Source organism: Scyliorhinus canicula, chromosome 19, assembly GCF_902713615.1.
Source record: "Scyliorhinus canicula chromosome 19, sScyCan1.1, whole genome shotgun sequence".
Classification (NCBI taxonomy): domain Eukaryota; kingdom Metazoa; phylum Chordata; class Chondrichthyes; order Carcharhiniformes; family Scyliorhinidae; genus Scyliorhinus; species Scyliorhinus canicula.
In genome coordinates, this window is record NC_052164.1 from 105,132,788 (window position 1) to 105,158,572 (window position 25,785).

General features: G+C 50.4%; 1 protein-coding gene across 1 annotated transcript; it reads right to left on the bottom strand.

The window, feature by feature from the left end:
* LOC119954466 (thy-1 membrane glycoprotein-like) lies at nucleotides 1-24,076 on the bottom strand. Its single transcript, XM_038779692.1, has 4 exons — nucleotides 23,874-24,076; nucleotides 17,484-17,560; nucleotides 15,417-15,761; nucleotides 1-1,136 (listed from the first exon to the last, which is right to left on the bottom strand). Exons 2-4 carry the CDS (start codon nucleotides 17,515-17,517, stop codon nucleotides 1,021-1,023), a joined length of 495 nt encoding a protein of 164 aa, XP_038635620.1. The 5' UTR covers nucleotides 17,518-17,560; nucleotides 23,874-24,076; the 3' UTR covers nucleotides 1-1,020.
* Nucleotides 24,077-25,785: the final 1,709 nt, after the last annotated feature.

Sequence of the window (25,785 nt, forward strand, 5' to 3'; positions counted from 1 at the left end):
GGATGTTCCATATTTTTATTTGAAGAAAAGGAAATAGCTGATATTTATTGATATCATTATTATACATTTTATTGTAAACTCATTGGATATTTGGCAATCAAAAATACCACCACACAGCATTCAGCCGAAATATAAAATACATTCAATTCAACTTGGATATCCCGATATATACAGCCACATATTTGAGCAGGTCAGCGTTACATTGATTAGGGGCGAAAGCACTTGCATTAATTCATTCCTTTGTGTTATTCAAAAGTTACGATCACAGTTTTGGAACACAGGTATCGGAGGAGTAATAATAATAATCTTTATTGTCACAAGTAGGCTTACATTAACACTGCAATGAAGTTACTGTGAAAATCCCCTAGTCGCCACATTCCGGCGCCTGTTCGGGTAAACAGAGAGAGAATTCAGAATGTCTAAATTACCTCACAGAACGTCTTTCGGGACTTGTGGGAGGAAACCGGAGCTCCCGGAGGAAACCCACTCAGACTCGGGGAGAACGTGCAGACTCCGCACAGTGATCCAAGCCAGGAATCAAACTTCGGACCCTGGAGCTGTGAAGCAACAGTGCTAATCACTTTGCTACCGTGCCTGGATTGGAGAGTATGTAGGGGCTCAATTCCAGACAACTCTCTCTCTGTATATCTCACTCTCTTCTCTCCCTTGGCTCCGTTCCTCTGCATCATCAGCCTTAACAATGAGAGCCCCTTCACCCCAGTATTACCGCTGCCAATTCTACCTCTAGTGGCTATGCAAACCCTCTGCCTGAAAGGGAACCCACTCTGTAACAACTGGAGGGATCAGAGGTGGAGAGGATTTGCTCCTGTGGTGGCAACTTGTCGAAATTTCATCTCTGCTCAGTGAAGCCACTGACCTAATAACGGGAAACTTAAAAAAATGCGAGAGGAAGAAAGAGAGGCAGGGGCAAGAGTGGTGGAGGGGGAATACTAACACAGAACAATCGCTCATTCCACGAGGAGATTCAGTCATTGCCTGTTCTGTTCCAGTTGATGGATGTTAGTTGAATGCTCTGCAAGGCAGGATATCCAGGGCCTGGAGAACAGTCAGTGCGAGGACGAGACTCAACATCCACGAGCCCAGCACACATCCAGCAGCATCACATTCTGCAACATCTGTAAAAAAAACCGATAAAGCATTAGAAAGCTGATCTTCTACTCCCAGGTGCCAGCAAGCAGCAAGATTGTCAACAGTTCCTGACCTCTGATACCAGGTTCCATATATGTTCCTCTGGACAGAATAACTGAACGGGTACAGTACAGAGTTCCACTCCTCTCTTCTCAAACTTATCCCTGTGTTTTTCTTCAAGTTTTTATCCAATTGTCTTTTGAAGGGCAAGATTGGGTGTATTTCTGCCACATCAGGCAGTGCATCCGAAATTCAGACCACTTGTTGCTTCATAATAGGGAATCCCGAGTACACTCTGCAGCTGGTATAATAGGGAATCCCGAGTACACTCTGCAGCTGGTATAATAGGGAATCCCGAGTACACTCTGCAGCTGGTATAATGGGCAATTCCGAGTACACTCTGCAGCTGGTATAATAGGGAATCCCGAGTACACTCTGCAGCTGGTATAATGGGCAATTCCGAGTACACTCTGCAGCTGGTATAATGGGCAACCCCGAGTACACTCTGCAGCTGGTATAATGGGGAATCCCGAGTACACTCTGCAGCTGATATAATAGGGAATCCCGAGTACACTCTGCAGCTGGTATAATGGGCAATTCCGAGTACACTCTGCAGCTGGTATAATAGGGAATCCCGAGTACACTCTGCAGCTGGTATAATGGGGAATCCCGAGTACACTCTGCAGCTGATATAATAGGGAATCCCGAGTACACTCTGCAGCTGGTATAATAGGGAATCCCGAGTACACTCTGCAGCTGGTATAATAGGGAATCCCGAGTACACTCTGCAGCTGGTATAATGGGCAATTCCGAGTACACTCTGCAGATGGTATAATGGGCAATTCCGAGTACACTCTGCAGCTGGTATAATAGGGAATCCCGAGTACACTCTGCAGCTGGTATAATGGGCAACCCCGAGTACACTCTGCAGATGGTATAATGGGCAATTCCGAGTACACTCTGCAGCTGGTATAATAGGGAATCCCGAGTACACTCTGCAGCTGGTATAATAGGGAATCCCGAGTACACTCTGCAGCTGGTATAATGGGCAACCCCGAGTACACTCTGCAGATGGTATAATGGGCAATTCCGAGTACACTCTGCAGCTGGTATAATGGGCAACCCCGAGTACACTCTGCAGATGGTATAATGGGCAATTCCGAGTACACTCTGCAGCTGGTATAATAGGGAATCCCGAGTACACTCTGCAGCTGGTATAATGGGCAATTCCGAGTACACTCTGCAGCTGGTATAATGGGGAATCCCGAGTACACTCTGCAGCTGGTATAATAGGGAATCCCGAGTACACTCTGCAGATGGTATAATGGGCAACCCCGAGTACACTCTGCAGATGGTATAATGGGCAATTCCGAGTACACTCTGCAGCTGGTATAATGGGCAACCCCGAGTACACTCTGCAGATGGTATAATGGGCAATTCCGAGTACACTCTGCAGCTGGTATAATAGGGAATCCCGAGTACACTCTGCAGCTGGTATAATAGGCAATCCCGAGTACACTCTGCAGATGGTATAATAGGGAATCCCGAGTACACTCTGCAGCTGGTATAATGGGCAATTCCGAGTACACTCTGCAGCTGGTATAATGGGCAACCCCGAGTACACGCTGCAGCTGGTATAATGGGGAATCCCGAGTACACTCTGCAGCTGGTATAATGGGCAACCCCGAGTACACTCTGCAGCTGGTATAATGGGGAATCCCGAGTACACTCTGCGGCTGGTATAATAGGCAATCCCGAGTACACTCTGCAGCTGGTATAATAGGGAATCCCGAGGACTCCTATAAATGTAGAAATAATAAACTGGTGGGAAAAGAAAGAGTTGGGCTGATTAGGGATTAAAAGGGAGACTTGCAAGAGGAGGCAGGATAAATAGCGGAGATATTAATCAATGAAATGAATATCGCTTATTGTCACGAGTAGGCTTCAATGAAGTTAATGTGAAAAGCCCCTAGTCGCCACATTCCAGCGCCTGTTCGGGGAGGCTGATACGGGAATTGAACCGTGCTGCTGGCCTGCCTTGGTCTGCTTTAAAAGCCAGCGATTTAGCCCAGTGTGCTAAACCAGCCCTGGAGTACAACAAGTACTTTGTACCAAGCTTTGCAAAGAAGGGGGATGTTACACAGGTTGAAGTGAGCGAGGTGGTAACTGGTAACTCGGGGGGTTTATAACTGAGGAGGTATTAGAAAGGTTATCTTTACTTAATAAAAGGAAAATCCTGCGGATGCTGGAAATCTGATCTTCTGCCCATCGAGTCGGTAGAGGAACAGAGTTTAATGTTTCAAGTCCGTATGATGTTTCTGCAGAGCTGAGGAAAGGGAACAATGTGAGGGATTATTTCCTGTAGAAAAGGGGGTGGAAGCAATGGAGCAGAGGAGAAGGTCAGAAAATTTGATAAAGTGCCAGGACCAGATGAGATGCATCCAAGGATACTGAGGGAAGTGAAAGTGGGAATTGTAGAGACACTGGTGATAATCTTCCCATCTTTCCTGGGACACGGGTGGTGTTGGAGGACTGGAGAATTGTAAACGTAACAGCCTTCTTCTAAAAGGGCTGCAAAGATAATGGCAGCAACTGCAGACCAGTCCGTCCGACCTCAGCGATAGGGAAACTTCTCAAAACTATAGTTCGGGACAAAATTAAGATTCACTTCGACAAGTGCAGGATAATTAAGGAATGCCAGCATGGATTAAAGGAAAACCATGTTTAACTAACACGTTGCAGTTTTTTGAGGAGGTAGAGGTTGATAAGGGAAATGCTGTTGATGTGATATATGTGGATTTTTAAAAGGCATTTGATAAAGTGCCACACGACAGGCTTGTGAGCAAAATTGTAGCTCATGGAATAAACGGGAGAGTCGGCACTTGGGTAAGAAATTGGTTGAATGACAGGAAATATAGTTATAAATATTTGTATTTCAGATTGGAGGAAGGTTTGTGATGAAGTTTCTCAAGGGTTGGTGTTGGGACCCTTGCTCTTTGCGATATATGTTCATGGTCTAGACTGTGGTGTACAGAGCATGGTTTTAAAATTTGTATCGAATACGAAGATTGGAAGCGTCATCAACTGTGATGATGATAGTCTTGAACTTCAAAAGGACAAAGGCATATTGGTGGATTGGGCAGACAAGAGGCAGATGAAGTTAAATGTAGAGAAGTGTGAAGTGATTCATTTCAGCAGGAAGAATGTGGACAGAATAAAATAAGAGAGAAACTCCAAAGGAGGTGCAGGAACAGAGGGGCCTTGGTCTATATGTACACAGGTCACTGAAGTGGCAGGACATGTTGAGAGAACCGTTAATAAAGCCGATAGTATCCGAGATTGTATTAATACAGCAATGAGTAGAATGCTAGTTAGGCCTCATCTGAAGACTGTGTCCAGTTCTGGGCACCATACTTGAGGAAGATGTGAAGACATTAGAGAGAGTACAGAGGAAATTTCCCAAGAGACTGGGAGAGCTGCCACTAGGAATAGTAGGGAAGAGCTTTTGATACCTGGGAATCCAGGTGGCTCGGATATGGGAGGTACTACACAAGTTAAACCTATTCCGGTTGGTTGAACAAATGTCACTGGCGGGGAGGGTACAGACCGTGAAAATGACGGTCCTCCCCAGATTTCTGTTTTTCTTTCAGTGCCTCCCCATCTTCATCCCTAAGGCCTTTTTCAAGCGGGTGAATAAGATTATTTTGGGCATTGTGTGGGCGGGTAAAACCCTGTGAGTCAAGAAAGTGTTGCTGGAGCGCAGTCGGGGGGATGGTGGGTTGGCGCTGCCAAACTTCTGCAATTACTACTGGGCGGCTAACATAGCCATGATCAGGAAGTGGGTAGTGGGAGAGGGGTCGGTGTGGGAGCGGATGGAGGCGGCGTCGGGTAAAGACACCAGTCTGGGAGCATTGGTAACGGCACCTCTGCCATTCTTGCTGGCCCGATAGGCCGCAAGTCCGGTGGCTCTGAGGATCTGGGGGCAGTGGAGGGAGCATCGGTTTGGACCCCGATTTATAGCAACCACAGGTTTGTACTGGGTAGGCTGGATGGTGGGATCTGGAGATGGCAAAGGGCAGGAATTAGAAGGATGGGGGATCTATTTAAAGATTGGAGCTTTCCCAGCTTGAAAGCCTTGGAGGATAAATTTAAATTGCCAGCAGGGAATGTGTTTAGATATTTGCAGGTGCGAGACTTCCTGAGAAAGCAGGTTCCGGCCTTCCTGCTGCTGCCGCCACGGGGGATACAGGATAGAGTAGTTTCCAGTACCTGGGTGGGAGAGGGGAAGGTATTGGATATTTACCAGGAGCTTTCGGAGGCAGAGGAAACTCCGGTGGAGGAGGTTACGGGCAAGTGGGAGGACAAACTAGGAGGAGATAGAGAGGCAGGACTATGGGCGGATGCCCTAAGCCGGATTAATACCTCCTCATTGTGCGCCAGGCTTAGCCTGATACAATTTAAGGTAGTCCACCGGGCACACATGACAGGATGAGTAAGTTCTTCGGGGTTGAGGATAGGTGTGTGAGGTGTGTGGGAAGCCCAACAAAACATGTCCACATGTTTTGGGCATGCCCGAAGCTTAGAGGATTTTGGCAGGATTTTGCTAAGGCAATGTCCACAGTACTAAAAACACGGATGGTGCCAAGTCCGGAGGTAACGATCTTTGGAGTGGCGGAAGACCCGGGAGTTCAGGGGGCGAAAGAGGCCGACGTCTTGGCCTTTGCCTCTCTGGTAGCCCGGAGACGGATCTTGTTAATGTGGAGGGAATCGAAGTCCCCGAGTGTAGAGACCTGGGTTAGTGACATGGCTGGGTTTCTCAGTCTTGAGAAAATAAAGTGACCCTCTTAAGGCAAAATGTAGGAGCTGGTTTAGCACACTGGGCTAAATCGCTGGCGGGGGGGGGAGGGGGAGGGGGAGGGGGAGGGAGGGAGGGAGGGGGGGAGGGGGGAGGGGGGAGGGGGAGGGGGGGGGAGGGGGGAGGAGGGGGGGAGGAGGGGGGGGAGGGGGGGGGGGAGGGGGAGGGGGGGAGGAGGGGGGGAGGGGGAGGGGGGGAGGGGGAGGAGGGGGGGAGGGGGGAGGGGGGGGGAGGGGGGGGAGGAGGGGGGAGGGGGGGGGATGGTTGAGGTGCGTGAAGATTGGGCTGGGGGGGAATGGTTGAGGTGCGTGAAGATTGGGCTGGGGGGGGGATGGTTGAGGTGCGTGAAGATTGGGCTGGGGGGGGGGATTGGTTGAGGTGCGTGAAGATTGGGCTGGGGGGGATGGTTGAGGTGCGTTAAGATTGGGCTGGGCGGGTATTGGTTGAGGTGCGTGAAAATTGGGCTGGGGGGGGATTGGTTGAGGTGCGTGAAGATTGGGCTGGGGGGGGGATTGGTTGAGGTGCGTGAAGATTGGGCTGGGGGGGATGGTTGAGGTGCGTGAAGATTGGGCTGGGGAGGGGAATATTTATTTTACCATGTTGATGTCATTGTTTTCATTACTGTTGTAAAAATTTTCAAATACCTTAATAAAATATTATTTTATAAAAACAGAAATATTTTATAAAAAATGGAATTGGATTTTAATGTGAAAAGAAAGAATGTGTAAGATTCTGGCTATAAGGCAGGCAAGTGATGAGGTAGAATAAGAGACAGTGCGGACTCAATGGGCAGTATGGCCTCCTTCAGCAAAGGGCCTCCTTCAGCAAAGGGTCTCCTTCAGCAAAGGGCCTCCTTCAGCAAAGGGCCTCCTTCAGCAAAGGGTCTCCTTCAGCAAAGGGCCTCCTTCAGCAAAGGGCCTCCTTCAGCAAAGACCCTGCGATGTTACCTCTGTTTGTTGACGAGTGGCTTTGTGCAGAAATTAAATGGCTTTGAGCACCTGAATCGTTTGTATTCTTCAACAGAAAGAAGAGTTTGCCAGGTCGGCCAGATATACATTTGGCAGTTTTATGTTAGTAAAGTCCCAGACAAGCGACCACTCAGAAGCGATGGCTGTAAGAAAACTCAAATATTTATTATACCTATTATATTCACACCTCCTGCTCCCCAAAGGGTTTCCCGCACCCGACCCACACTTGGGTCAGGGTATTTATGTCCCAGAGGTCCCTGGTTAAGGGGGTAGAGTCCCCCCCCCCCCACCCCCACCCTGCGTGGGCGTTGCTGAAGAAAGCAAGGGGCCGTGAGGATGGTTCAAGATGGAGTCAGAGACGTCTGAAAATTGAAACGTGGAGGGAAAATCTTTCTACAAACTGCCTGTGGATGCGGCTTTGGGGCGATTTAGAGGCACCGACGGTTTCCTGGCCAGCTGCCAGCTTCACTATTCAGCCACAGCAGGAAGCCTGTACGATGTCAGAAAGATCCTTGCAGCATCTGGGACATATTTGCTCAATCAGTCCCTATATTACCCTAACTGATTTCCTGCTGTTAAACTGACCCTGTCTCCGACAATAACACGAGAGCCAGAAGCATATCGGGGAGCAGACCCAACAATGTAGAACCAGCAATATTCTACCGATTTAATCGATATTCACTTAAAAGGAAAGCAATGGTTGCAGGTTGGTTAGTACCCTAAACATGTCAGATGGTTAGTTAGTTTGTTGGTTTGTTGATTGGTTCATTGGTTACTTGGTTACTTGATTGGTTAGTTAGATCCGCACCTCAATATATACAGGCCAGCAGAATCTGTCCACACTTGCAGAGAAAACCAAGTCCTCATTGGCCAGAGACAGTGCAAAACCTGACCTTAACAATAAACTTCTGTGATAGAGGAGAAGAGGATATTAAAACAGTCAGGAAACATTGTTTTCCATTCCAAATTCAAAAGCAAAGTGGAGGTAAAACCTGAATGACATAACTACTATAACTACTCACACCAGCATTAAACGCTCCCAGGACAGGTACAGCACGGAGTTAGATACAGTGTAAAGCTCCCTCTACACTGTCCCCATCAAACACTCCCAGGACAGGTACAGCACGGGGTTAGATGCAGTGTAAAGCTCCCTCTACACAGTCCCCATCAAACACTCCCAGGACAGGTACAGCACGGGGTTAGATACAGAGTAAAGCTCCCTCTACACTGTCCCCATCAAACCACTCCAGGACAGGTACAGCACGGGGTTAGATACAGTGTAAAGCTCCCTCTACACTGTCCCCATCAAACACTCCCAGGACAGGTACAGCACGGGGTTAGATACAGAGTAAAGCTCCCTCTACACTGTCCCCATCAAACACCCCCAGGACAGGTACAGCACGGGGTTAGATACAGAGTAAAGCTCCCTCTACACTGTCCCCATCAAACACTCACAGGACAGGTACAGCACGGGGTTAGATGCAGTGTAAAGCTCCCTCTACACTGTCCCCATCAAACACTTCCAGGACAGGTACAGCACAGGGTTAGATACAGAGTAAAGCTTCCTCTACACTGTCCCCATCAAACACTCCCAGGACAGGTACAGCACGGGGTTAGATAGAGAGTAAAGCTCCCTCTACACTGTCCCCATCAAACACTCACAGGACAGGTACAGCATGGGGTTAGATACAGAGTAAAGCTCCCTCTACACTGTCCCCATCAAACACTCCCAGGACAGGTACAGCATGGGGTTAGATACTGAGTAAAGCTCCCTCTACACTGTCCCCATCAAACACTCACAGGACAGGTACAGCATGGGGTTAGATACTGAGTAAAGCTCCCTCTACACTGTCCTCATCAAACACTCCCAGGAAAGGTACAGCACAGGGTTAGATACTAAGTAAAGCTCCCTCTACACTGTCCCCATCAAACACTCCCAGGACAGGTACAGCACAGGGTTAGATACAGAGTAAAGCTCCCTCTACACTGTCCCCATCAAAAACTCACAGCTCAGGTACAGCACGGGGTTAGATACTAAGTAAAGCTCCCTCTACACTGTCCCCATCAAACACTCACAGGACAGGTACAGCATGGGGTTAGATACTGAGTAAAGCTCCCTCTACACTGTCCTCATCAAACACTCCCAGGAAAGGTACAGCACAGGGTTAGATACAGAGTAAAGCCCCCTCTACACTGTCCCCATCAAACACTCCCAGTACAGGTACAGCACGGTGTCAGATATAGAGTAAAGCTTCCTCTACATTGTCTCCATCAAACACTCCCAGGACAGGTTCAGCACGTGGTTAGGTACAGAGTAAAGCTTCCAATACACTGTCACCATCAAACACCCCCAGGACAGGTACAGCACGGGGTTAGATACAGGGTAAAGCTCCCTCTACACTGTCCCCATCAAACACTCCCAGGACAGGTACAGCACAGGGTTAGATACAGAGTAAAGCTCCCTCTACACTGTCCCCATCAAACACTCCCAGGACAGGTACAGCACAGGGTTAGATACAGAGGTAAAGCTCCCTCTACACTGTTCCCATCAAACACTCCCAGGACAGGTACTGCACGGGGTTAGATACAGAGTAAAGCTCCATCTACACTGTCCCCATCAAACACTCCCAGGACAGATACAGCACGGGGTTAGATACAGAGTAAAGCTCCTCTTCACTGTCCCCATCAAACACTCCCAGGACAGGTACAGCACGGGGTTAGATACAGAGTAAAGCTCCATCTACACTGTTCCCATCAAACACTCCCAGGACAGGTACAGCACGGGGTTAGGTACAAAGTAAAGCTCCCTCTACACTGTCCCCATCAAACACTCCCAGGACAGGTACAGCACGGGGTTAGATAGAGAGTAAAGCTCCCTCTGCACTGACCCCATCAAACACACCAAGGACAGGTACAGCACGGGGTTAGATACAGAGTAAAGCTCCCTCTACACTGTCCCCATCAAACACTCCCAGGACAGGTACAGCATGGGGTTAGATACAGAGTAAAGCTCCCTCTACACTGTCCCCATCAAACACTCCCAGGACAGGTACAGCATGGGGTTAGATACAGAGTAAGCTCCCTCTACACTGTCCCCATCAAACACTCCCAGGACAGGTACAGCACGGGGTTAGATAGAGAGTAAAGCTCACTCTACACTGTCCCCATCAAACACTCCCAGGACAGCTACAGCACGGGGTTAGATAGAGAGTAAAGCTCCCTCTACACTGTCCCCATCAAACACTCCCAGGACAGGTACAGCACGGGGTTAGATAGAGAGTTAAGCTCACTCTACACTGTCCCCATCAAACACTCCCAGGACAGCTACAGCACGGGGTTAGATAGAGAGTAAAGCTCACTCTACATTCTCTCACTGATGGACCTTGTGCAATTTATGTAATTTTGTAAGTTTTGTAAAGGTACTCTGAATTTTTATCGAATCATCGAGTCATACAATACATACAGTACACAGTACATACAGTATACAGTGCATACAGTACACAGTGCATACAGCGCACACAGTGCATACGGTACATACAGTACATACAGTACATAGTGCATACAGTGCATACAGTACATACAGTACATAGTGCATACAGTGCATACAGTACATACAGTACATAGTGCATACAGTGCATACAGTGCATACAGTACATACAGTACACAGTGCATACAGTACACAGTGCATACAGTACACACAGTACATACAGTACACTGTGCATACAGTATACAGTGCATACAGTACATACAGTGCATACGGTACATACAGTACATAGTGCATACAGTGCATACAGTACATACATTACATAGTGCATACAGTGCATACAGTACATACAGTACATACAGTACACAGTGCATACAGTACACAGTGCATACAGTACATACAGTACACAGTGCATACAGTACACAGTGCATACAGTACATACAGTGCATACGGTACATACAGTGCATACAGTACATACAGTGCATACAGTACATACAGTACATACAGTACATAGTGCATACAGTACACAGTGCATACAGTGCATACAGTGCATACAGTACATACAGTACACAGTGCATACAGTACACAGTGCATACAGTACATACAGTACATACAGTACACAGTGCATACAGTACACAGTGCATACAGTGCATATGGTACATACAGTGCATACGGTACATACAGTACATACAGTACATACAGTACATTGTGCATACAGTGCATACGGTACATACAGTACACGGTGCATACAGTACACAGTGCATACAGTACATACAGTACATACAGTACACAGTGCATACAGTACATACAGTACATACAGTACACAGTGCATACAGTACATACAGTACATACAGTACACAGTGCATACAGTACACAGTACATACAGTACATACAGTACATAGTGCATACAGTGCATACGGTACATACAGTGCATACAGTACATACAGTGCATACAGTACACAGTGCATACAGTACATACAGTACATACAGTACATAGTGCATACAGTGCATACGGTACATACAGTGCATACAGAACATACAGTACATAGTGCATACAGTACACAGTGAATACAGTACATACAGTACATACAGTACACAGTGCATACAGTACACAGTACATACAGTACATACAGTACATAGTGCATACAGTGCATACGGTACATACAGTGCATACAGTACATACAGTGCATACAGTACACAGTGAATACAGTACATACAGTACACAGTGCATACAGTACACAGTGCATACAGTACATACGGTACATACAGTGCATACAGTACATAAAGTACATACAGTACACAGTGCATACAGTACATACAGTACATACAGTACATAGTGCATACAGTGCATACGGTACATACAGTGCATACAGTACATACAGTACATAGTGCATACAGTACACAGTGAATACAGTACATACAGTACATACAGTACACAGTGCATACAGTACACAGTACATACAGTACATACAGTACATAGTGCATACAGTGCATACGGTACATACAGTGCATACAGTACATACAGTGCATACAGTACACAGTGAATACAGTACATACAGTACACAGTGCATACAGTACACAGTGCATACAGTACATACGGTACATACAGTGCATACAGTACATAAAGTACATACAGTACACAGTGCATACAGTACATACAGTGCACAGTGCACACAGTACATACAGTGCATACCATGCATACAGTACATACAGTACACAGTGCATACATAACACAGTACATACAGTACACAGTGCATACAGTACATGCAGTGCACACAGTGCATACAGTGCACACAGTACATGCAGTGCACACAGTGCATACAGTGCACACAGTGCATACAGTGCACACAGTGCATACAGTGCACACTGTGCATACAGTGCATACAGTACAGAAGAGGCCCTTTGGCCCTTTGAATCTGTACCGACAAAACTACACTGAGGGCGCGAATCTCCAGCCCCATTGCGCACTCCCTCGAGTGAAACGAGGCCGGTGAATAGCGGGAAGTGCCAAAAAAGACAACCGTGCCAAGCGCCAAACAGTTTGCGATGTAACCGGCCCGCTCTCATAGATGAATTCAGAACCTCGTTGTGGCAAGGCGAGAAACCAATTATCACCATTTAACCCCATTTCCATAACAATTAATGAGAGCCCCCCGCCCCCCTCCCCCCCTATTCAATGTGAACCTGGTGGAAGGGCTTCTGTGGGGAGTCAAGGAGGTGAGTAGCCATCGCTGCTCACAGCCATTCCCCTCTGTGAGCGGGACATGCCCCGCAGAACCTCATCAAGGTCGGCCTGGTACTGGGTGACATCCCTCAGTGAGGCGTACATTCTGCCGAGACCCTCAGCCGTGACCGTCACCGATTGCACAACGCCTTGGACACCTTCACTCATGGTGCCGACGTCGTGCACCAGGCTGTCCACTGCGGTCGCCACCCTAGCAGTGTTGGCCTCAGTGTCACGCATTGCCGGCGACATTTCCTGTGGCCGTAGCCTCTGGGACTCCTCCAAGCGGCTATGAATCTGCTGGAGTGTTGCTGACATCTCCCTCTGAATGTCCCAGCCGCTCCCTATCGTCTCCAACAGCTCCGGGTAACCCTGTACCACAGGCTCAGCATCAGGCAGGGACCCAGCTGGGTCCTGGGATCCAGCAGCCCTCCGACTGCTGCCTCGCCCGGGGGGTTCCTGCCTCCACCTGATGTACATCATCAACGGTGTGGTGCTCACCAGATTGTGCCCCAGGAGCCTGTCCACTAACATTTCCCACCAGGGTGCGTGTCTCAGCGCTGGTGGGGGGCGGGGGTGACAGCTGTGCCGCCTCGATCGTGTCTTTTTCAAAGCTCTCCCCCGAGGAGCCGCCCAGGGTGGGCCGGCACCGGCGGCAGGAGGGCGTGCGGGAGAATGGACATGTGGTCAGTGGGAGGGATGGGTCAGTCTGTGAGGCAATAACAACTCATGTTTGACAGGAGTCCTGGGTGGAGCCCAGTGGTTCCTCATCTCTGCGACGTCAGCCAGCCTCCACGTTGGTGACTGCTCTGTCCTCAGCCACACTACCCCGTTAGCATTGGTGGGACTGGTAGATTCTGATGGCAGTCTGCCTCCACCACCAAAAAACACACGGCAGGGAGGTTGGTAAATCCCACCCATCATAAAATGTTCTTTTAATGAGAAGTAACAGAAATAAACTTTAATGAGAGATATGGTCCCACAAGTGATTGATGCATTAGGGGGGCAGTCAGGGACTTTGGAAATGAAATCAATAGCTGACCATCACCATGGAGAAACCAATCAGAGACTTATCATGTACCACCTAGACCAATCAGAGACTGATCATGTACCACCTAGACCAATCAGAGACTGATCATATACCACCTAGACCAATCAGAGACTGATCCTGTAGCACCTAGACCAATCAGAGACTGATCATGTAGCACCTAGACCAATCAGAGACTGATCATGTACCACCTAGGCCAATCAGAGACTGATCATGTACCACCTAGACCAATCAGAGACTGATCATGTAGCACCTAGACCAATCAGAGACTGATCATGGACCACCTAGGCCAATCAGAGACTGATCATGTACCACCTAGACCAATCAGAGACTGATCATGTATTACCTAGACCAATCAGAGACTGATCATGTACCACCTAGACCAATCAGAGACTGATCATGTATTACCTAGACCAATCAGAGACTGATCATGTATTACCTAGACCAATCAGAGACTGATCATGTATTACCTAGACCAATCAGAGACTGATCATGTATTACCTAGACCAATCAGAGACTGATCATGTACCACCTAGACCAATCAGAGACTGATCATGTATTACCTAGACCAATCAGAGACTGATCATATACCACCTAGACCAATCAGAGACTGATCCTGTAGCACCTAGACCAATCAGAGACTGATCATGTAGCACCTAGACCAATCAGAGACTGATCCTGTAGCACCTAGACCAATCAGAGACTGATCGTGTAGCACCTAGACCAATCAGAGACTGATCATGTACCACCTAGACCAATCAGAGACTGATCATGTACCACCTAGACCAATCAGAGACTGATCATGGACCACCTAGACTAATCAGAGACTGATAATGGACCACCTAGACCAATCAGAGACTGATCATGGACCACCTAGACCAATCAGAGACTGATCATGGACCACCTAAGCCAATCAGAGACTGATCATGTACCATCTAGACCAATCAGAGACTGATCATGTACCATCTAGACCAATCAGAGACTGATCATGGACCACCTAAGCCAATCAGAGACTGATCATGTACCATCTAGACCAATCAGAGACTAATCATGCCTCAAGTCAATTTGGAAATAGCATTGCCTCATTTTGGCCAATCAGAATGCAATAATCTAATTGATGGTGCTGTGGGTTGTGGCTTGGAAAGGGTTAATAAGCAGTGTCTGTCACTGAGCAAATTGCACAGCAAGTTTGAAACTGAAGTTTGTGGATCTGGCCGGCCACAGGGAAGCAAAGGTTGTTGGGAGAGAATAAAGGCCAAGTGACAAACTGGGCTCCACAAGGCTGCAGTACACTCATTCAGCCCTGCCCTGTTATTGATACAGTAAGAAGTCTTACAACACCAGGTTAAAGTCCAACAGGTTTGTTTCAAACACGAGCTTTCGGAGCACGGCTCCTTCTTCAGGTGATTCACCTGAAGAAGGAGCCGTGCTCCGAAAGCTCGTGTTTGAAACAAACCTGTTGGACTTTAACCTGGTGTTGTAAGACTTCTTACTGTGCTCACCCCAGTCCAACGCCGGCATCTCCACATCATGACTGTTATTGATAAGTATTAATCGGTAGCTTATTAAACATTTCCTGAGTTAATTCACCAAACTGTCTCCTGTTACGTGTCTGGTTAAAGTCTCAAATTAACACATTTTTAATTTAGGTTCAAATAGTACCTAGACCTTGGGAACAATATTCTTACCACGCTGAACTGAAGTTGTATCATTCTTGACTTCAGTTTTTGAATTAAGCTTACACATGTACGTCCCCATCTCCGGGGTCCCAAACCCAGTAATGGTCAGACGCAGCAACATGTCTGTCAAATTCACATCTGCGCGATTCTTGAAAGATGGGTTTTCTTTGCGAGGGTTGATCGTGCTCTTGATCACAACAGTTTCATTCACTTTTCTATACAGACTCCATTCATACTTGATGTCAGCCAAAGTCGAGCCTGCCATTTTGTAGTTGCAATCCACACGCAGATTGTTGTTTTTTGTGGTGCAGGCGGCCATCTTTGTGATCTCCAGGCCTTCAGCCATAGGCAACACTGCAAAATAGGAATAGAATAGTTTACACTTTATACCCTAACCCTGCAGCCCATATGGTGTAGGTACACCCACAGTGCTGTTAGGGAGGGAGTTACTGGATTTTGATCCAGTGACAGTGAAGGAACGGAATGATTTGGAGGGGAACTTGCAGGTGGCCTGTTCCCTTGTATCTGCTGCCCTTGTCCTTCTAGACGATAGAGGTGGTGGATATTGAAGGTATTGTCAAAGGACACTTGGTGAGTTCCTGCAGAACACCTTGTGTATGGTCCACGCTGCTGCTACTGTGCATCAGTGGAGGAGGAAGTGGGTGGGGTGCTGATTAAGTGGTTGTATTGGCCAGGGTGATGGTGAGTTTCTTGACGAGGTGTAAATGGTGGACAAGCTTCGGGGAGTCCTGGAATGAGTTAATCATTGCAGAATTCCCAACTTCTGACTTAATGATTGGCCAAAGGTTTCCAGCCAGTGGGATTCAACCCCCCCCCCCCCCCCCTCCCCCCGGCTGCAAACACCAGGAAAACCCTCTCAGGTTGGGAAGATCCACTGCCAGCCAGGTGGGCTGCCGCTGCCATGGGGTGGTGGAAAATCCCACCCGTTGTTTATGTGGTTGGTCCAGTTAAGTCAATGTTAACCACTGCCACCCCCTTCCCCTGCTCTCTTGGGTGTTGAAAGTGGGGGATTTAGTGATGAAAATGCCATGAAATGTCAATAGGGGTTGGTTGGAATTGCTCTTGTTGGAGACGGTCAATGTCTGGAATTGGATTGTGAAGTGATGTCATCACAATAACAGTAAGAAGTCTTACAACACCAGGTTAAAGTCCAACAGGTTTGATTCAAACACTAGCTTTCGGAGCGCAGCTCCTTCCTCAGGTGAATGGCGAGGCGCCTCGCCATTCACCTGAGGAAGGAGTAGTGCTCCGAAAGCTCGTGTTTGAATCAAACCTGTTGGACTTTAACCTGGTGTTGTAAGACTTCTTACTGTGCTCACCCCAGTCCAACGCCGGCATCTCCACATCATCACAATAACAAGCTACAGTTCTCCACCCACATCAATAAACTAACATTCTCCGTGTTAGCAGATCCAGTCATGTTTTCTCTGTGGTGATCACGTGTTATTATGGAAATTGTCAATGTAGTCACCTTATTCCATCGTTTTTCAAATTATTACCTTTTTATGTTGGACTAAGGCAGGAGAAGATTGAGATTTCATTTTAGAACATAGAACATAGAACAGTACAGCACAGAACAGGCCCTTCGGCCCTCAATGTTGTGCCGAGCCATGATCACCCTACTCAAACCCACATATCCACCCTATACCCGTAACCCAACAACCCCCCCCTTAACCTTACTTTTATTAGGACACTACGGGCAATTTAGCATAGCCAATCCACCTAACCCGCACATCTTTGGACTGTGGGAGGAAACCGGAGCACCCGGAGGAAACCCACGCACACACGGGGAGGACGTGCAGACTCCACACAGACAGTGACCCAGCCTGGAATCGAACCTGGGACCCTGGAGCTGTGAAGCATTTATGCTAACCACCATGCTACCCTGCTGCCCCTTGATTTTGATTTCAATAATCTTGGTAGACCCCCCGACATTCGACATATTTCTAACCAGACTGGATGAGTTGATGGTTTAATTAGCAGCAAAACATTCAGAGGTGGCAGAATTCTCCCAAGCACGTGACTAATATTCTACAGTTAATAAACAGCTCATACCTGCCATGACAGACAGTATCAGCAGCTGGATCATCTTCAGTAAAGACCAAATATTTTCCACAATCCAATACCTGCAGCTGAGAAATAAAGGAGGATATAGTCAGGGACATCTCCAGCCAGCTGCATTAGGTTGTTGTGCATCCAACACCCCACAGCCATTGGTTCCCAGAAGACACAACCAAAACAGTCAAAACTACAATAAGCAAATCGGATGAATTTGGCCCGGATGCCCTGAAATTGTCAGAGGGTCAGTACTGAGGGAGTGCCGCACTGTCAGAGGGTCAGTACTGAGGAGCGCCGCACTGTCAGAGGGTCAGTACTGAGGGAGTGCTACACTGTCAGAGGGTCAGTACTGAGGGAGTGCTGCTCTGTCAGAGGGTCAGTACTGAGGGGGTGCTGCACTGACAGAGGGTCAGTACTGAGGAAGTGCCGCACTGTCAGAGGGTCAGTACTGAGGGAGTGCTGCACTGACAGAGGGTCAGTACTGAGCGAGTGCCGCATTGTCAGAGGGTCAGTACTGAGGGAGTGACGCACTGTCAGAGGGTCAGTACTGAGGGAGTGCCGCACTGTCAGAGGGTCAGTACTGAGGGAGTGCCGCATTGTCAGAGGGTCAGTACTGAGTGAGTGCTGCACTGTCAGAGGGTCAGTACTGAGGGAGTGCTGCACTGTCAGAGGGTCAGTACTGAGGGAGTGCCACACTGTCAGAGGGTCAGTACTGAGGGAGTGCCACACTGTCAGAGGGTCAGTACTGAGGGAGTGCTGCACTGTCAGAGGGTCAGTACTGAGGGAGGGCTGCACTGTCAGAGGGTCAGTACTGGGGGAGCGCTGCGCTGTCAGAGGGTCAGTACTGAGGGAGTGCTGCACTGTCAGGGGGTCAGTACTGAGGGAGGGCTGCACTGACAGAGGGTCAGTACTGAGGGAGCGCTGCACTGTCAGAGGGTCAGTACTGAGGGAGTGCCGCACTGTCAGAGGGTCAGTACTGAGGGAGTGCCGCACTGTCAGAGGGTCAGTACTGAGTGAGCGCCGCACTGTCAGAGGGTCAGTACTGAGGGAGTGCCGCACTGTCAGAGGGTCAGTACTGAGGGAGTGCTGCACTGTCAGAGGGTCAGTACTGAGGGAGCGCCACACTGTCAGAGGGTCAGTACTGAGTGAGCGCCGCACTGTCAGAGGGTCAGTACTGAGGGAGTGCCGCACTGTCAGAGGGTCAGTACTGAGGGAGTGCCGCACTGTCAGAGGGTCAGCACTGAGGGAGTGCCGCACTGTCAGAGGGTCAGTACTGAGGGAGTGCCGCACTGTCAGAGGGTCAGTACTGAGGGAGTGCCGCACTGTCAGAGGGTCAGTACTGAGGGAGTGCTGCACTGTCAGAGGGGTCAGTACTGAGGGAGTGCTGCACTGTCAGAGGGTCAGTACTGAGGGAGTGCAGCACTGTCAGAGGGTCAGTACTGAGGGAGTGCTGCACTGACAGAGGGTCAGTACTGAGGGAGCGCCGCACTGTCAGAGGGTCAGTACTGAGGGAGTGCCGCACTGTCAGAGGGTCAGTACTGAGGGAGTGCTGCACTGTCAGAGGGTCAGTACTGAGGGAGTGCTGCACTGTCAGAGGGTCAGTACTGAGGGAGTGCCGCACTGTCAGAGGGTCAGTACTGAGGGAGTGCTGCACTGTCAGAGGGTCAGTACTGAGGGAGTGCCGCACTGTCAGAGGGTCAGTAATGAGGGAGCCTCGCACTGTCAGAGGGTCAGTGCTGAGGGAGTGCCGCACTGTCAGACGGTCAGTACTGAGGGAGTGCCGCACTGTCAGAGGGTCAGTACTGAGGGAGTGCTGAACTGTCAGAGGGTCAGTACTGAGGGAGTGCCGCACTGTCAGAGGGTCAGTACTGAGGGAGTGCCGCACTGTCAGAGGGTCAGTACTGAGGGAGTGCCGCACTGTCAGAGGGTCAGTACTGAGGGAGTGCTGCACTGTCAGAGGGTCAGTACTGAGGGAGTGCCGCACTGTCAGAGGGTCAGTACTGAGGGAGTGCCGCACTGTCAGAGGGTCAGTACTGAGGGAGTGCTGCACTGTCAGAGGGTCAGTACTGAGGGAGTGCTGCACTGTCAGAGGGTCAGTACATAGACAAGAAAGTAAATTGTGAAGAGGACATAAGAAGGCTACAAGGGGGCATCAGTAGGTTAGCGAGTGAGTTAAGATCACAGACAGTGACCCAAGCCGGGAATCGATCCAGAGACCCTGGAGCTGTGAAGCAACAGTCACTGTTATTGTGAGGGGATTGATTACCAAAGTAAGGAGGTTATGCTTCAGTTGTACAGGGCGTTACTGAGACCATATCTGGAGTATTGTGGCCAGTATCGGTCTCCTTACTCAAATTTGTATCCACCAGATGTTTTAGAAGATTAACGGGCAACTTGATTGATCCTTAATGGTCACAAGATGTGTTTTCTGTCCCCCCAACTCACCGCCGAGAGTGGGAGAAGACTGGAGGGGGACAGCCTGATCTGCGGCTCTGGCCCGCAGCAGAGCACAGAGCACAGAGCACAGAGCACAGAGCACAGGGCACAGGGCACAGAGCACAGGGCACAGAGCACAGAGCACAGGGCACAGAGCACAGAGCACAGAGCACAGAGCACAGAGCACAGAGCACAGGGCACAGGGCACAGAGCACAGAGCACAGAGCACAGAGCACAGGGCACAGGGCACAGAGCACAGGGCACAGAGCACAGGGCACAGAGCACAGAGCACAGAGCACAGAGCACAGAGCACAGGGCACAGGGCACAGAGCACAGAGCACAGAGCACAGAGCACAGGGCACAGGGCACAGAGCACAGGGCACAGAGCACAGGGCACAGAGCACAGAGCACAGAGCACAGGGCACTGGACGTGGTCAGAGGGTCCAGAAAAGGGCAATCGCCGGGATGGAAGCCGTTACCCGGCGAGGAAGTGAGACCCCATTGAGTTGCCGTTTACCACAGAACGCGTGTCACCCCACCACCCCCACACACCTCCCCCACCCCCCCTCACCCCCCACCCCCTCCCTCACACTTCCACCTCCCCACCCCCCTCCACCCCCACCCCCTCCCTCACACCTCCACCACCACCACCAAACCCCCACCCCTCCACCTCCCACCCCCTCACACCTCCACCCCTCCTCCCTCACACCTCCACCCCCCCCACCCCTCCACATCTCCACCCCCACCACCAACCCCCCCACCCCTCCCTCACATCTCCACCCCCCTCACATCTCCACCCCCCCCTCCCTCACATCTCCACCCCCATCACCAACCCCCCCCACCCCCTCCCTCACACCTCCACCACCCTCAACCCCACCCCCCCACCCCCATCTTCACACCACCACCACCCCAACCCCTTCCCTCACACCTCCACCACCCTCACCACCCCACCCCCTCCCTCACACCTCCCCCTCCACCACCCTCACCCCCAACCCCCTCACACCTCCATCACACCCACTCCCACACCTCTCACCCCCACCTCCCTCCCTCACACTTCCACCTCCCCACCCCCCTCCACCCCCACCCCCTCCCTCACACTTCCACCTCCCCACCCCCCTCCACCCACCACCCCCTCCCTCACACCTCCACCACCACCACCAAACCCCCACCCCCCCCACACTTCCACCCCCACCCCCTCACACCTCCACCCCCACCACCCCTCCTCCCTCACACCTCCCCCCCCCCACCCCCCCACCCCCACCACCAACACCCCCACCCCCTCCCTCACATCTCCACCCCCCTCCCTCACATCTCCACCCCATCACCAACCCCCCCCACCCCCACCCCCACCCCCACATCTCCACCCCCCCACCCCCTCCCTCACACCTCCACCACCACCACCCCTCCTCCCTCACACCTCCACCCCCCCATCTCCACCCCACCACCAACACCCCCACCCCCTCCCTCACATCTCCACCCCCCCTCCCTCACATCTCCACCCCTCCTCCCTCACACCTCCACCCCCCCACCCCCCCCATCTCCACCCCCACCACCAACACCCCCACCCCCTCCCTCACATCTCCACTCCCCCTCCCTCACATCTCCACCCCCATCACCAACCCCCCACCCCCACCCCCACATCTCCACCCCCACCACCCCCTCCCTCACATCTCCACCCCCCTTCACCCCCACCCCCCTCACACCCCATCACCACTTTCTGGCTTTCAACGGGCAATGCTGCATTGTGGTGCGCGAGCTGCTTTCCCGGCACAGCGTGGCCGGAGCATCACACCCAGAAATTGGGAATATTTGTAAGGGTGAAAGGTTATTGGGGGAGAGCAGCGTCATGTAGCCATAGCCAAGACCTCCAAACAGCAGGTGGCTGTAGAAAACACCACAGGACACTGTTACCTCAGAGATAGTCACTATTTGTAGTAGCTTCTGGTTAATTTATAATAGTTAGTAGTTTTCGATAATATTCTTATGGCCATCTTACCCACGCTATTGTTGAACAATAAAACTTTAACTAGGCCAGAACTCGCCATTCTTTACTCCAACCAGCCAAGCAGCAGAAGGTAAGAGGCAGCAATGTGGGGTCGAACAGATCAACCAGCATCTTATAGAATGATAGAGCAGGCTGGAGGGGCCGAGTGGCCACTCCTCGTGCTAATTGGTCTGACACTGAAGTCTCTTCCTCTCGCCCAGTGCAAAGCTGTGGTTGCTTTGAAACTTTGCTGCATTATCCGTGTTGAAAGGCAGATTGGGGTCTGAAGTTGCTCCGGGCACTGACTGCCCACATTCTCCCCCATCCCACATTCTCCCCCATCCCACATTCTCCCCCATCCCACATTCTCCCCTTCCCACATTCTCCCCATCCCACATTCTCTCCCATCCCACATTCTCCCCATCCCACATTCTCCCCCATCCCACATTCTCCCCCATCCCACATTCTCCCCATCCCACATTCTCCCCATCCCACATTCTCCCCATCCCACATTCCTCCCCCTTCCCACATTCTCCCCATCCCACATTCTCCCCCATCCCACATTCTCCCCCATCCCACATTCTCCCCCATCCCACATTCTCCCCCATCCCACATTCTCCCCCATCCCACATTCTCCCCATCCCACATTCTCCCCCATCCCACATTCTCTCCCTTCCCACATTCTCCCCATCCCACATTCTCCCCCATCCCACATTCTCCCCATCCCACATTCTCCCCATCCCACATTCTCCCCATCCCACATTCTCCCCCATCCCAACATTCTCCCCATCCCACATTCTCCCCCATCCCACATTCTCTCCCATCCACATTCTCCCCCATCCCACATTCTCCCCCATCCCACATTCTCCCCATCCCACATTCTCCCCCATCCCACATTCTCTCCTATTCCACATTCTCCCCATCCCACATTCCCCCCATCCCACATTCTCCCCATCCCACATTCTCCCCATCCCACATTCTCCCCATCCCACATTCTCCCCCATCCCACAGTCTCCCCATCCCACATTCTCCCCATCCCAACATTCTCCCCCCATCCCACATTCTCCCCATCCCACATTCTCCCCATCCCACATTCTCCCCCTCCCACATTCTCCCCATCCCACATTCTCCCCCATCCCACATTCTCTCCTATTCCACATTCTCCCCATCCCACATTCCCCCCATCCCACATTCTCCCCATCCCACATTCTCCCCCATCCCACATTCTCCCCATCCCACATTCTCCCCATCCCACATTCTCCCCCATCCCACATTCTCCCCCTCCCACATTCTCCCCATCCCACATTCTCCCCCATCCCACATTCTCCCCATCCCACATTCTCCCCATCCCACATTCTCCCCATCCCACATTCTCCCCCATCCCCATTCTCCCCCATCCCACATTCTCCCCCATCCCAACATTCTCCCCATCCCACATTCTCCCCCATCCCACATTCTCCCCCATCCCACATTCTCCCCATCCCACATTCTCCCATCCCACATTCCCCCATCCCACATTCTCCCCATCCCACATTCTCCCCATCCCACATTCTCCCCATCCCACATTCCCTCTTTTCCTGCAGCCTCTGACCATCCGCAATTCCGCTTTGTAACTCCAGCCCAAACCTTGCAATCCGCTGATACTAACCGCAGCAAATGGGCAGAATGTTTAAATCATCCACCCGGGATTTCTTTCTGTCTCATCTCCGCCTATTTCCAGTTTCTTTTTTAAAGATTCTTCGCCCTTTCCGTCAATCTGACCAGAAACAATCTTTGCTGCACATTGTACAAAAACCAGTTCAAAAACTGTCCAAACTTCTCTCTCTTTATTCTCAATCTGCCCCTCTTTCCATTGCCTCTGTTTTAATTTGAATCTTTTCTCTCTCACTGCTCTCTCTGCCCTTTCCTCCTCTCCATCTGATGCTTTCTCACTCTCTCTCTCTCTATTCCCTTCCTTCAGTCCTTACCTGTGCCGCTCTAGCTGCTGATCTGGCTGCACTTTCTCTCCTTGTCGCTTTATTGTGGATTGAGAGTGATTGGGAGGCTGTGAGACTCTGCGAGCTGCTGGAACAGTCCCTCCCTACAGCACTGACTGCGGAATATCAACTGATAAACTCCTCCTGACACAACACCGCCCTCAGCCGCAATGTGAAACAGCCTCTCCACTGGCTCACAGCCTGAGCTCCAGGGCTGGGGGTCCCCTGCTTTACACAGTCTGTTTGCATCAATAAAGGAGGTTCCAGCTTGGCGGTGGGTGGGGTAGGGGTGCATCTGGGGACCCCCCAACACACACAGGGCGAGACTATATCTATTCCTTCCCCTGTGCTGATCATGACTTGCAGCAGCACTGCCTGAGCTAACTGGGTAAAGAGAGGGTTACTTTTATTTCTACAAGGCAATAGAGACAGAGTAAAGGAGATTTTTCAAATTAATTTAAGGATGTGGGGGTGGCTGGTTAGGGCATTTATTGCCCATCCCCAGTTGCCCTTCAGAGGGTGGGGGTGAGCTGCCTTCTTGAACCGCTGCCGTCCTTGAGGTGTAGGTAAACCCACAATGCTGTTAGGGAGGGAGTTCCAGGATGTTGCCCCAGCAACAGTGAAGGAGCAGCGATATATTTCCCAGTCAGGAAGGTCAGGAGTGGGGATGTTTGTGGAGACTGTGCAATGTTCAGCATTATTCACAACTCCTCAGTTAATGAAGCAGTCCATGTCCAAATGCAGCAAGACCCAGACAATATCCAGGCTCGGGCTGGCAAGTGGCAAGTTACTTTCGTGCCACACAAGTGCCAAGCAATGACCATCTCCTACAAGAGAGGATCTAACCACTGCCCATGACAGTCAACGGCATTACCATCACTGAATCCCCACAAGTCAACATTCTGGGGGTTACCATTGATCAGAAACTGAACTGGACCCAGCCATATTAATACTGTGGCTACCAGGGCAGGTCAGAGGCTGGGAATCCTATGGCGAGTAACTCACCTCCTGACCCCCCAAAGCCTGTCCACCATCTACAAGACACAAGTCAGGAGTGTGATGGAATACTCTCCACTTGCCTGGTTGAGTGCAGCTCCAACAACACTCAAGAAGCTCAACACCATCCAGGACAAAGCAGCCGCTTGATTGCTCCCCTTCCACAAACATTCAAACCCTTCACCACTGACAAACAGTAGCAGCCGTGTGTACCATCTACAAGATGCACTGCAGGAACTCACCAAGGTTCCTTAGACAGCACCTTCCAAACCCATGGCCACTACCATCTAGAAGGCCAAGAGCAGCAGATACCTGGGAACCCCACCACCTGGAGGTTCCCCTCCAAGTCACTGACCGCCCTGACTTGGAAATATATCGCCTTTCCTTCACCCTCACTGGGGAAACATCCTGGAAATCCCTCCCTAACAGCACTGTGGGTGTACCTACACCACATGCAGCGGTTCAAGAAGGCAGCTCATGACCAATTAGAGATGGGCAATAAATGCTGGCCTAGCCAATGGCACCCACATCCTGTGACTGAATAAACAAAAGTGACCTTCAGTTGTACAGAGTCTTTATCCATCTGGAGTCACTGTGTTTGGTTTCAGAGGCAGCACGATGGCACAGTGGTTAGCACTGCTGCCTCACGGCGCCGAGGTCCCAGGTTCGATCCCGGCTCTGGGTTGTTGCTCGTTCTGGGTGAGTGTGCTTAACACTCAATTTGGATCTGTTTCGTTACTTAGCTCTGGAGTCGCCAAGTATCGTTAAGATACCGCCACAAGGTTAAGTTCAAAGCAATAAAACCATACACCAATTAGTAAGTTCAAACAACTGAGTTTATTATATTACAATTATAATACTACCCATGCACACGCTAAGATGATTAAACTATTCCTACCACTAAATA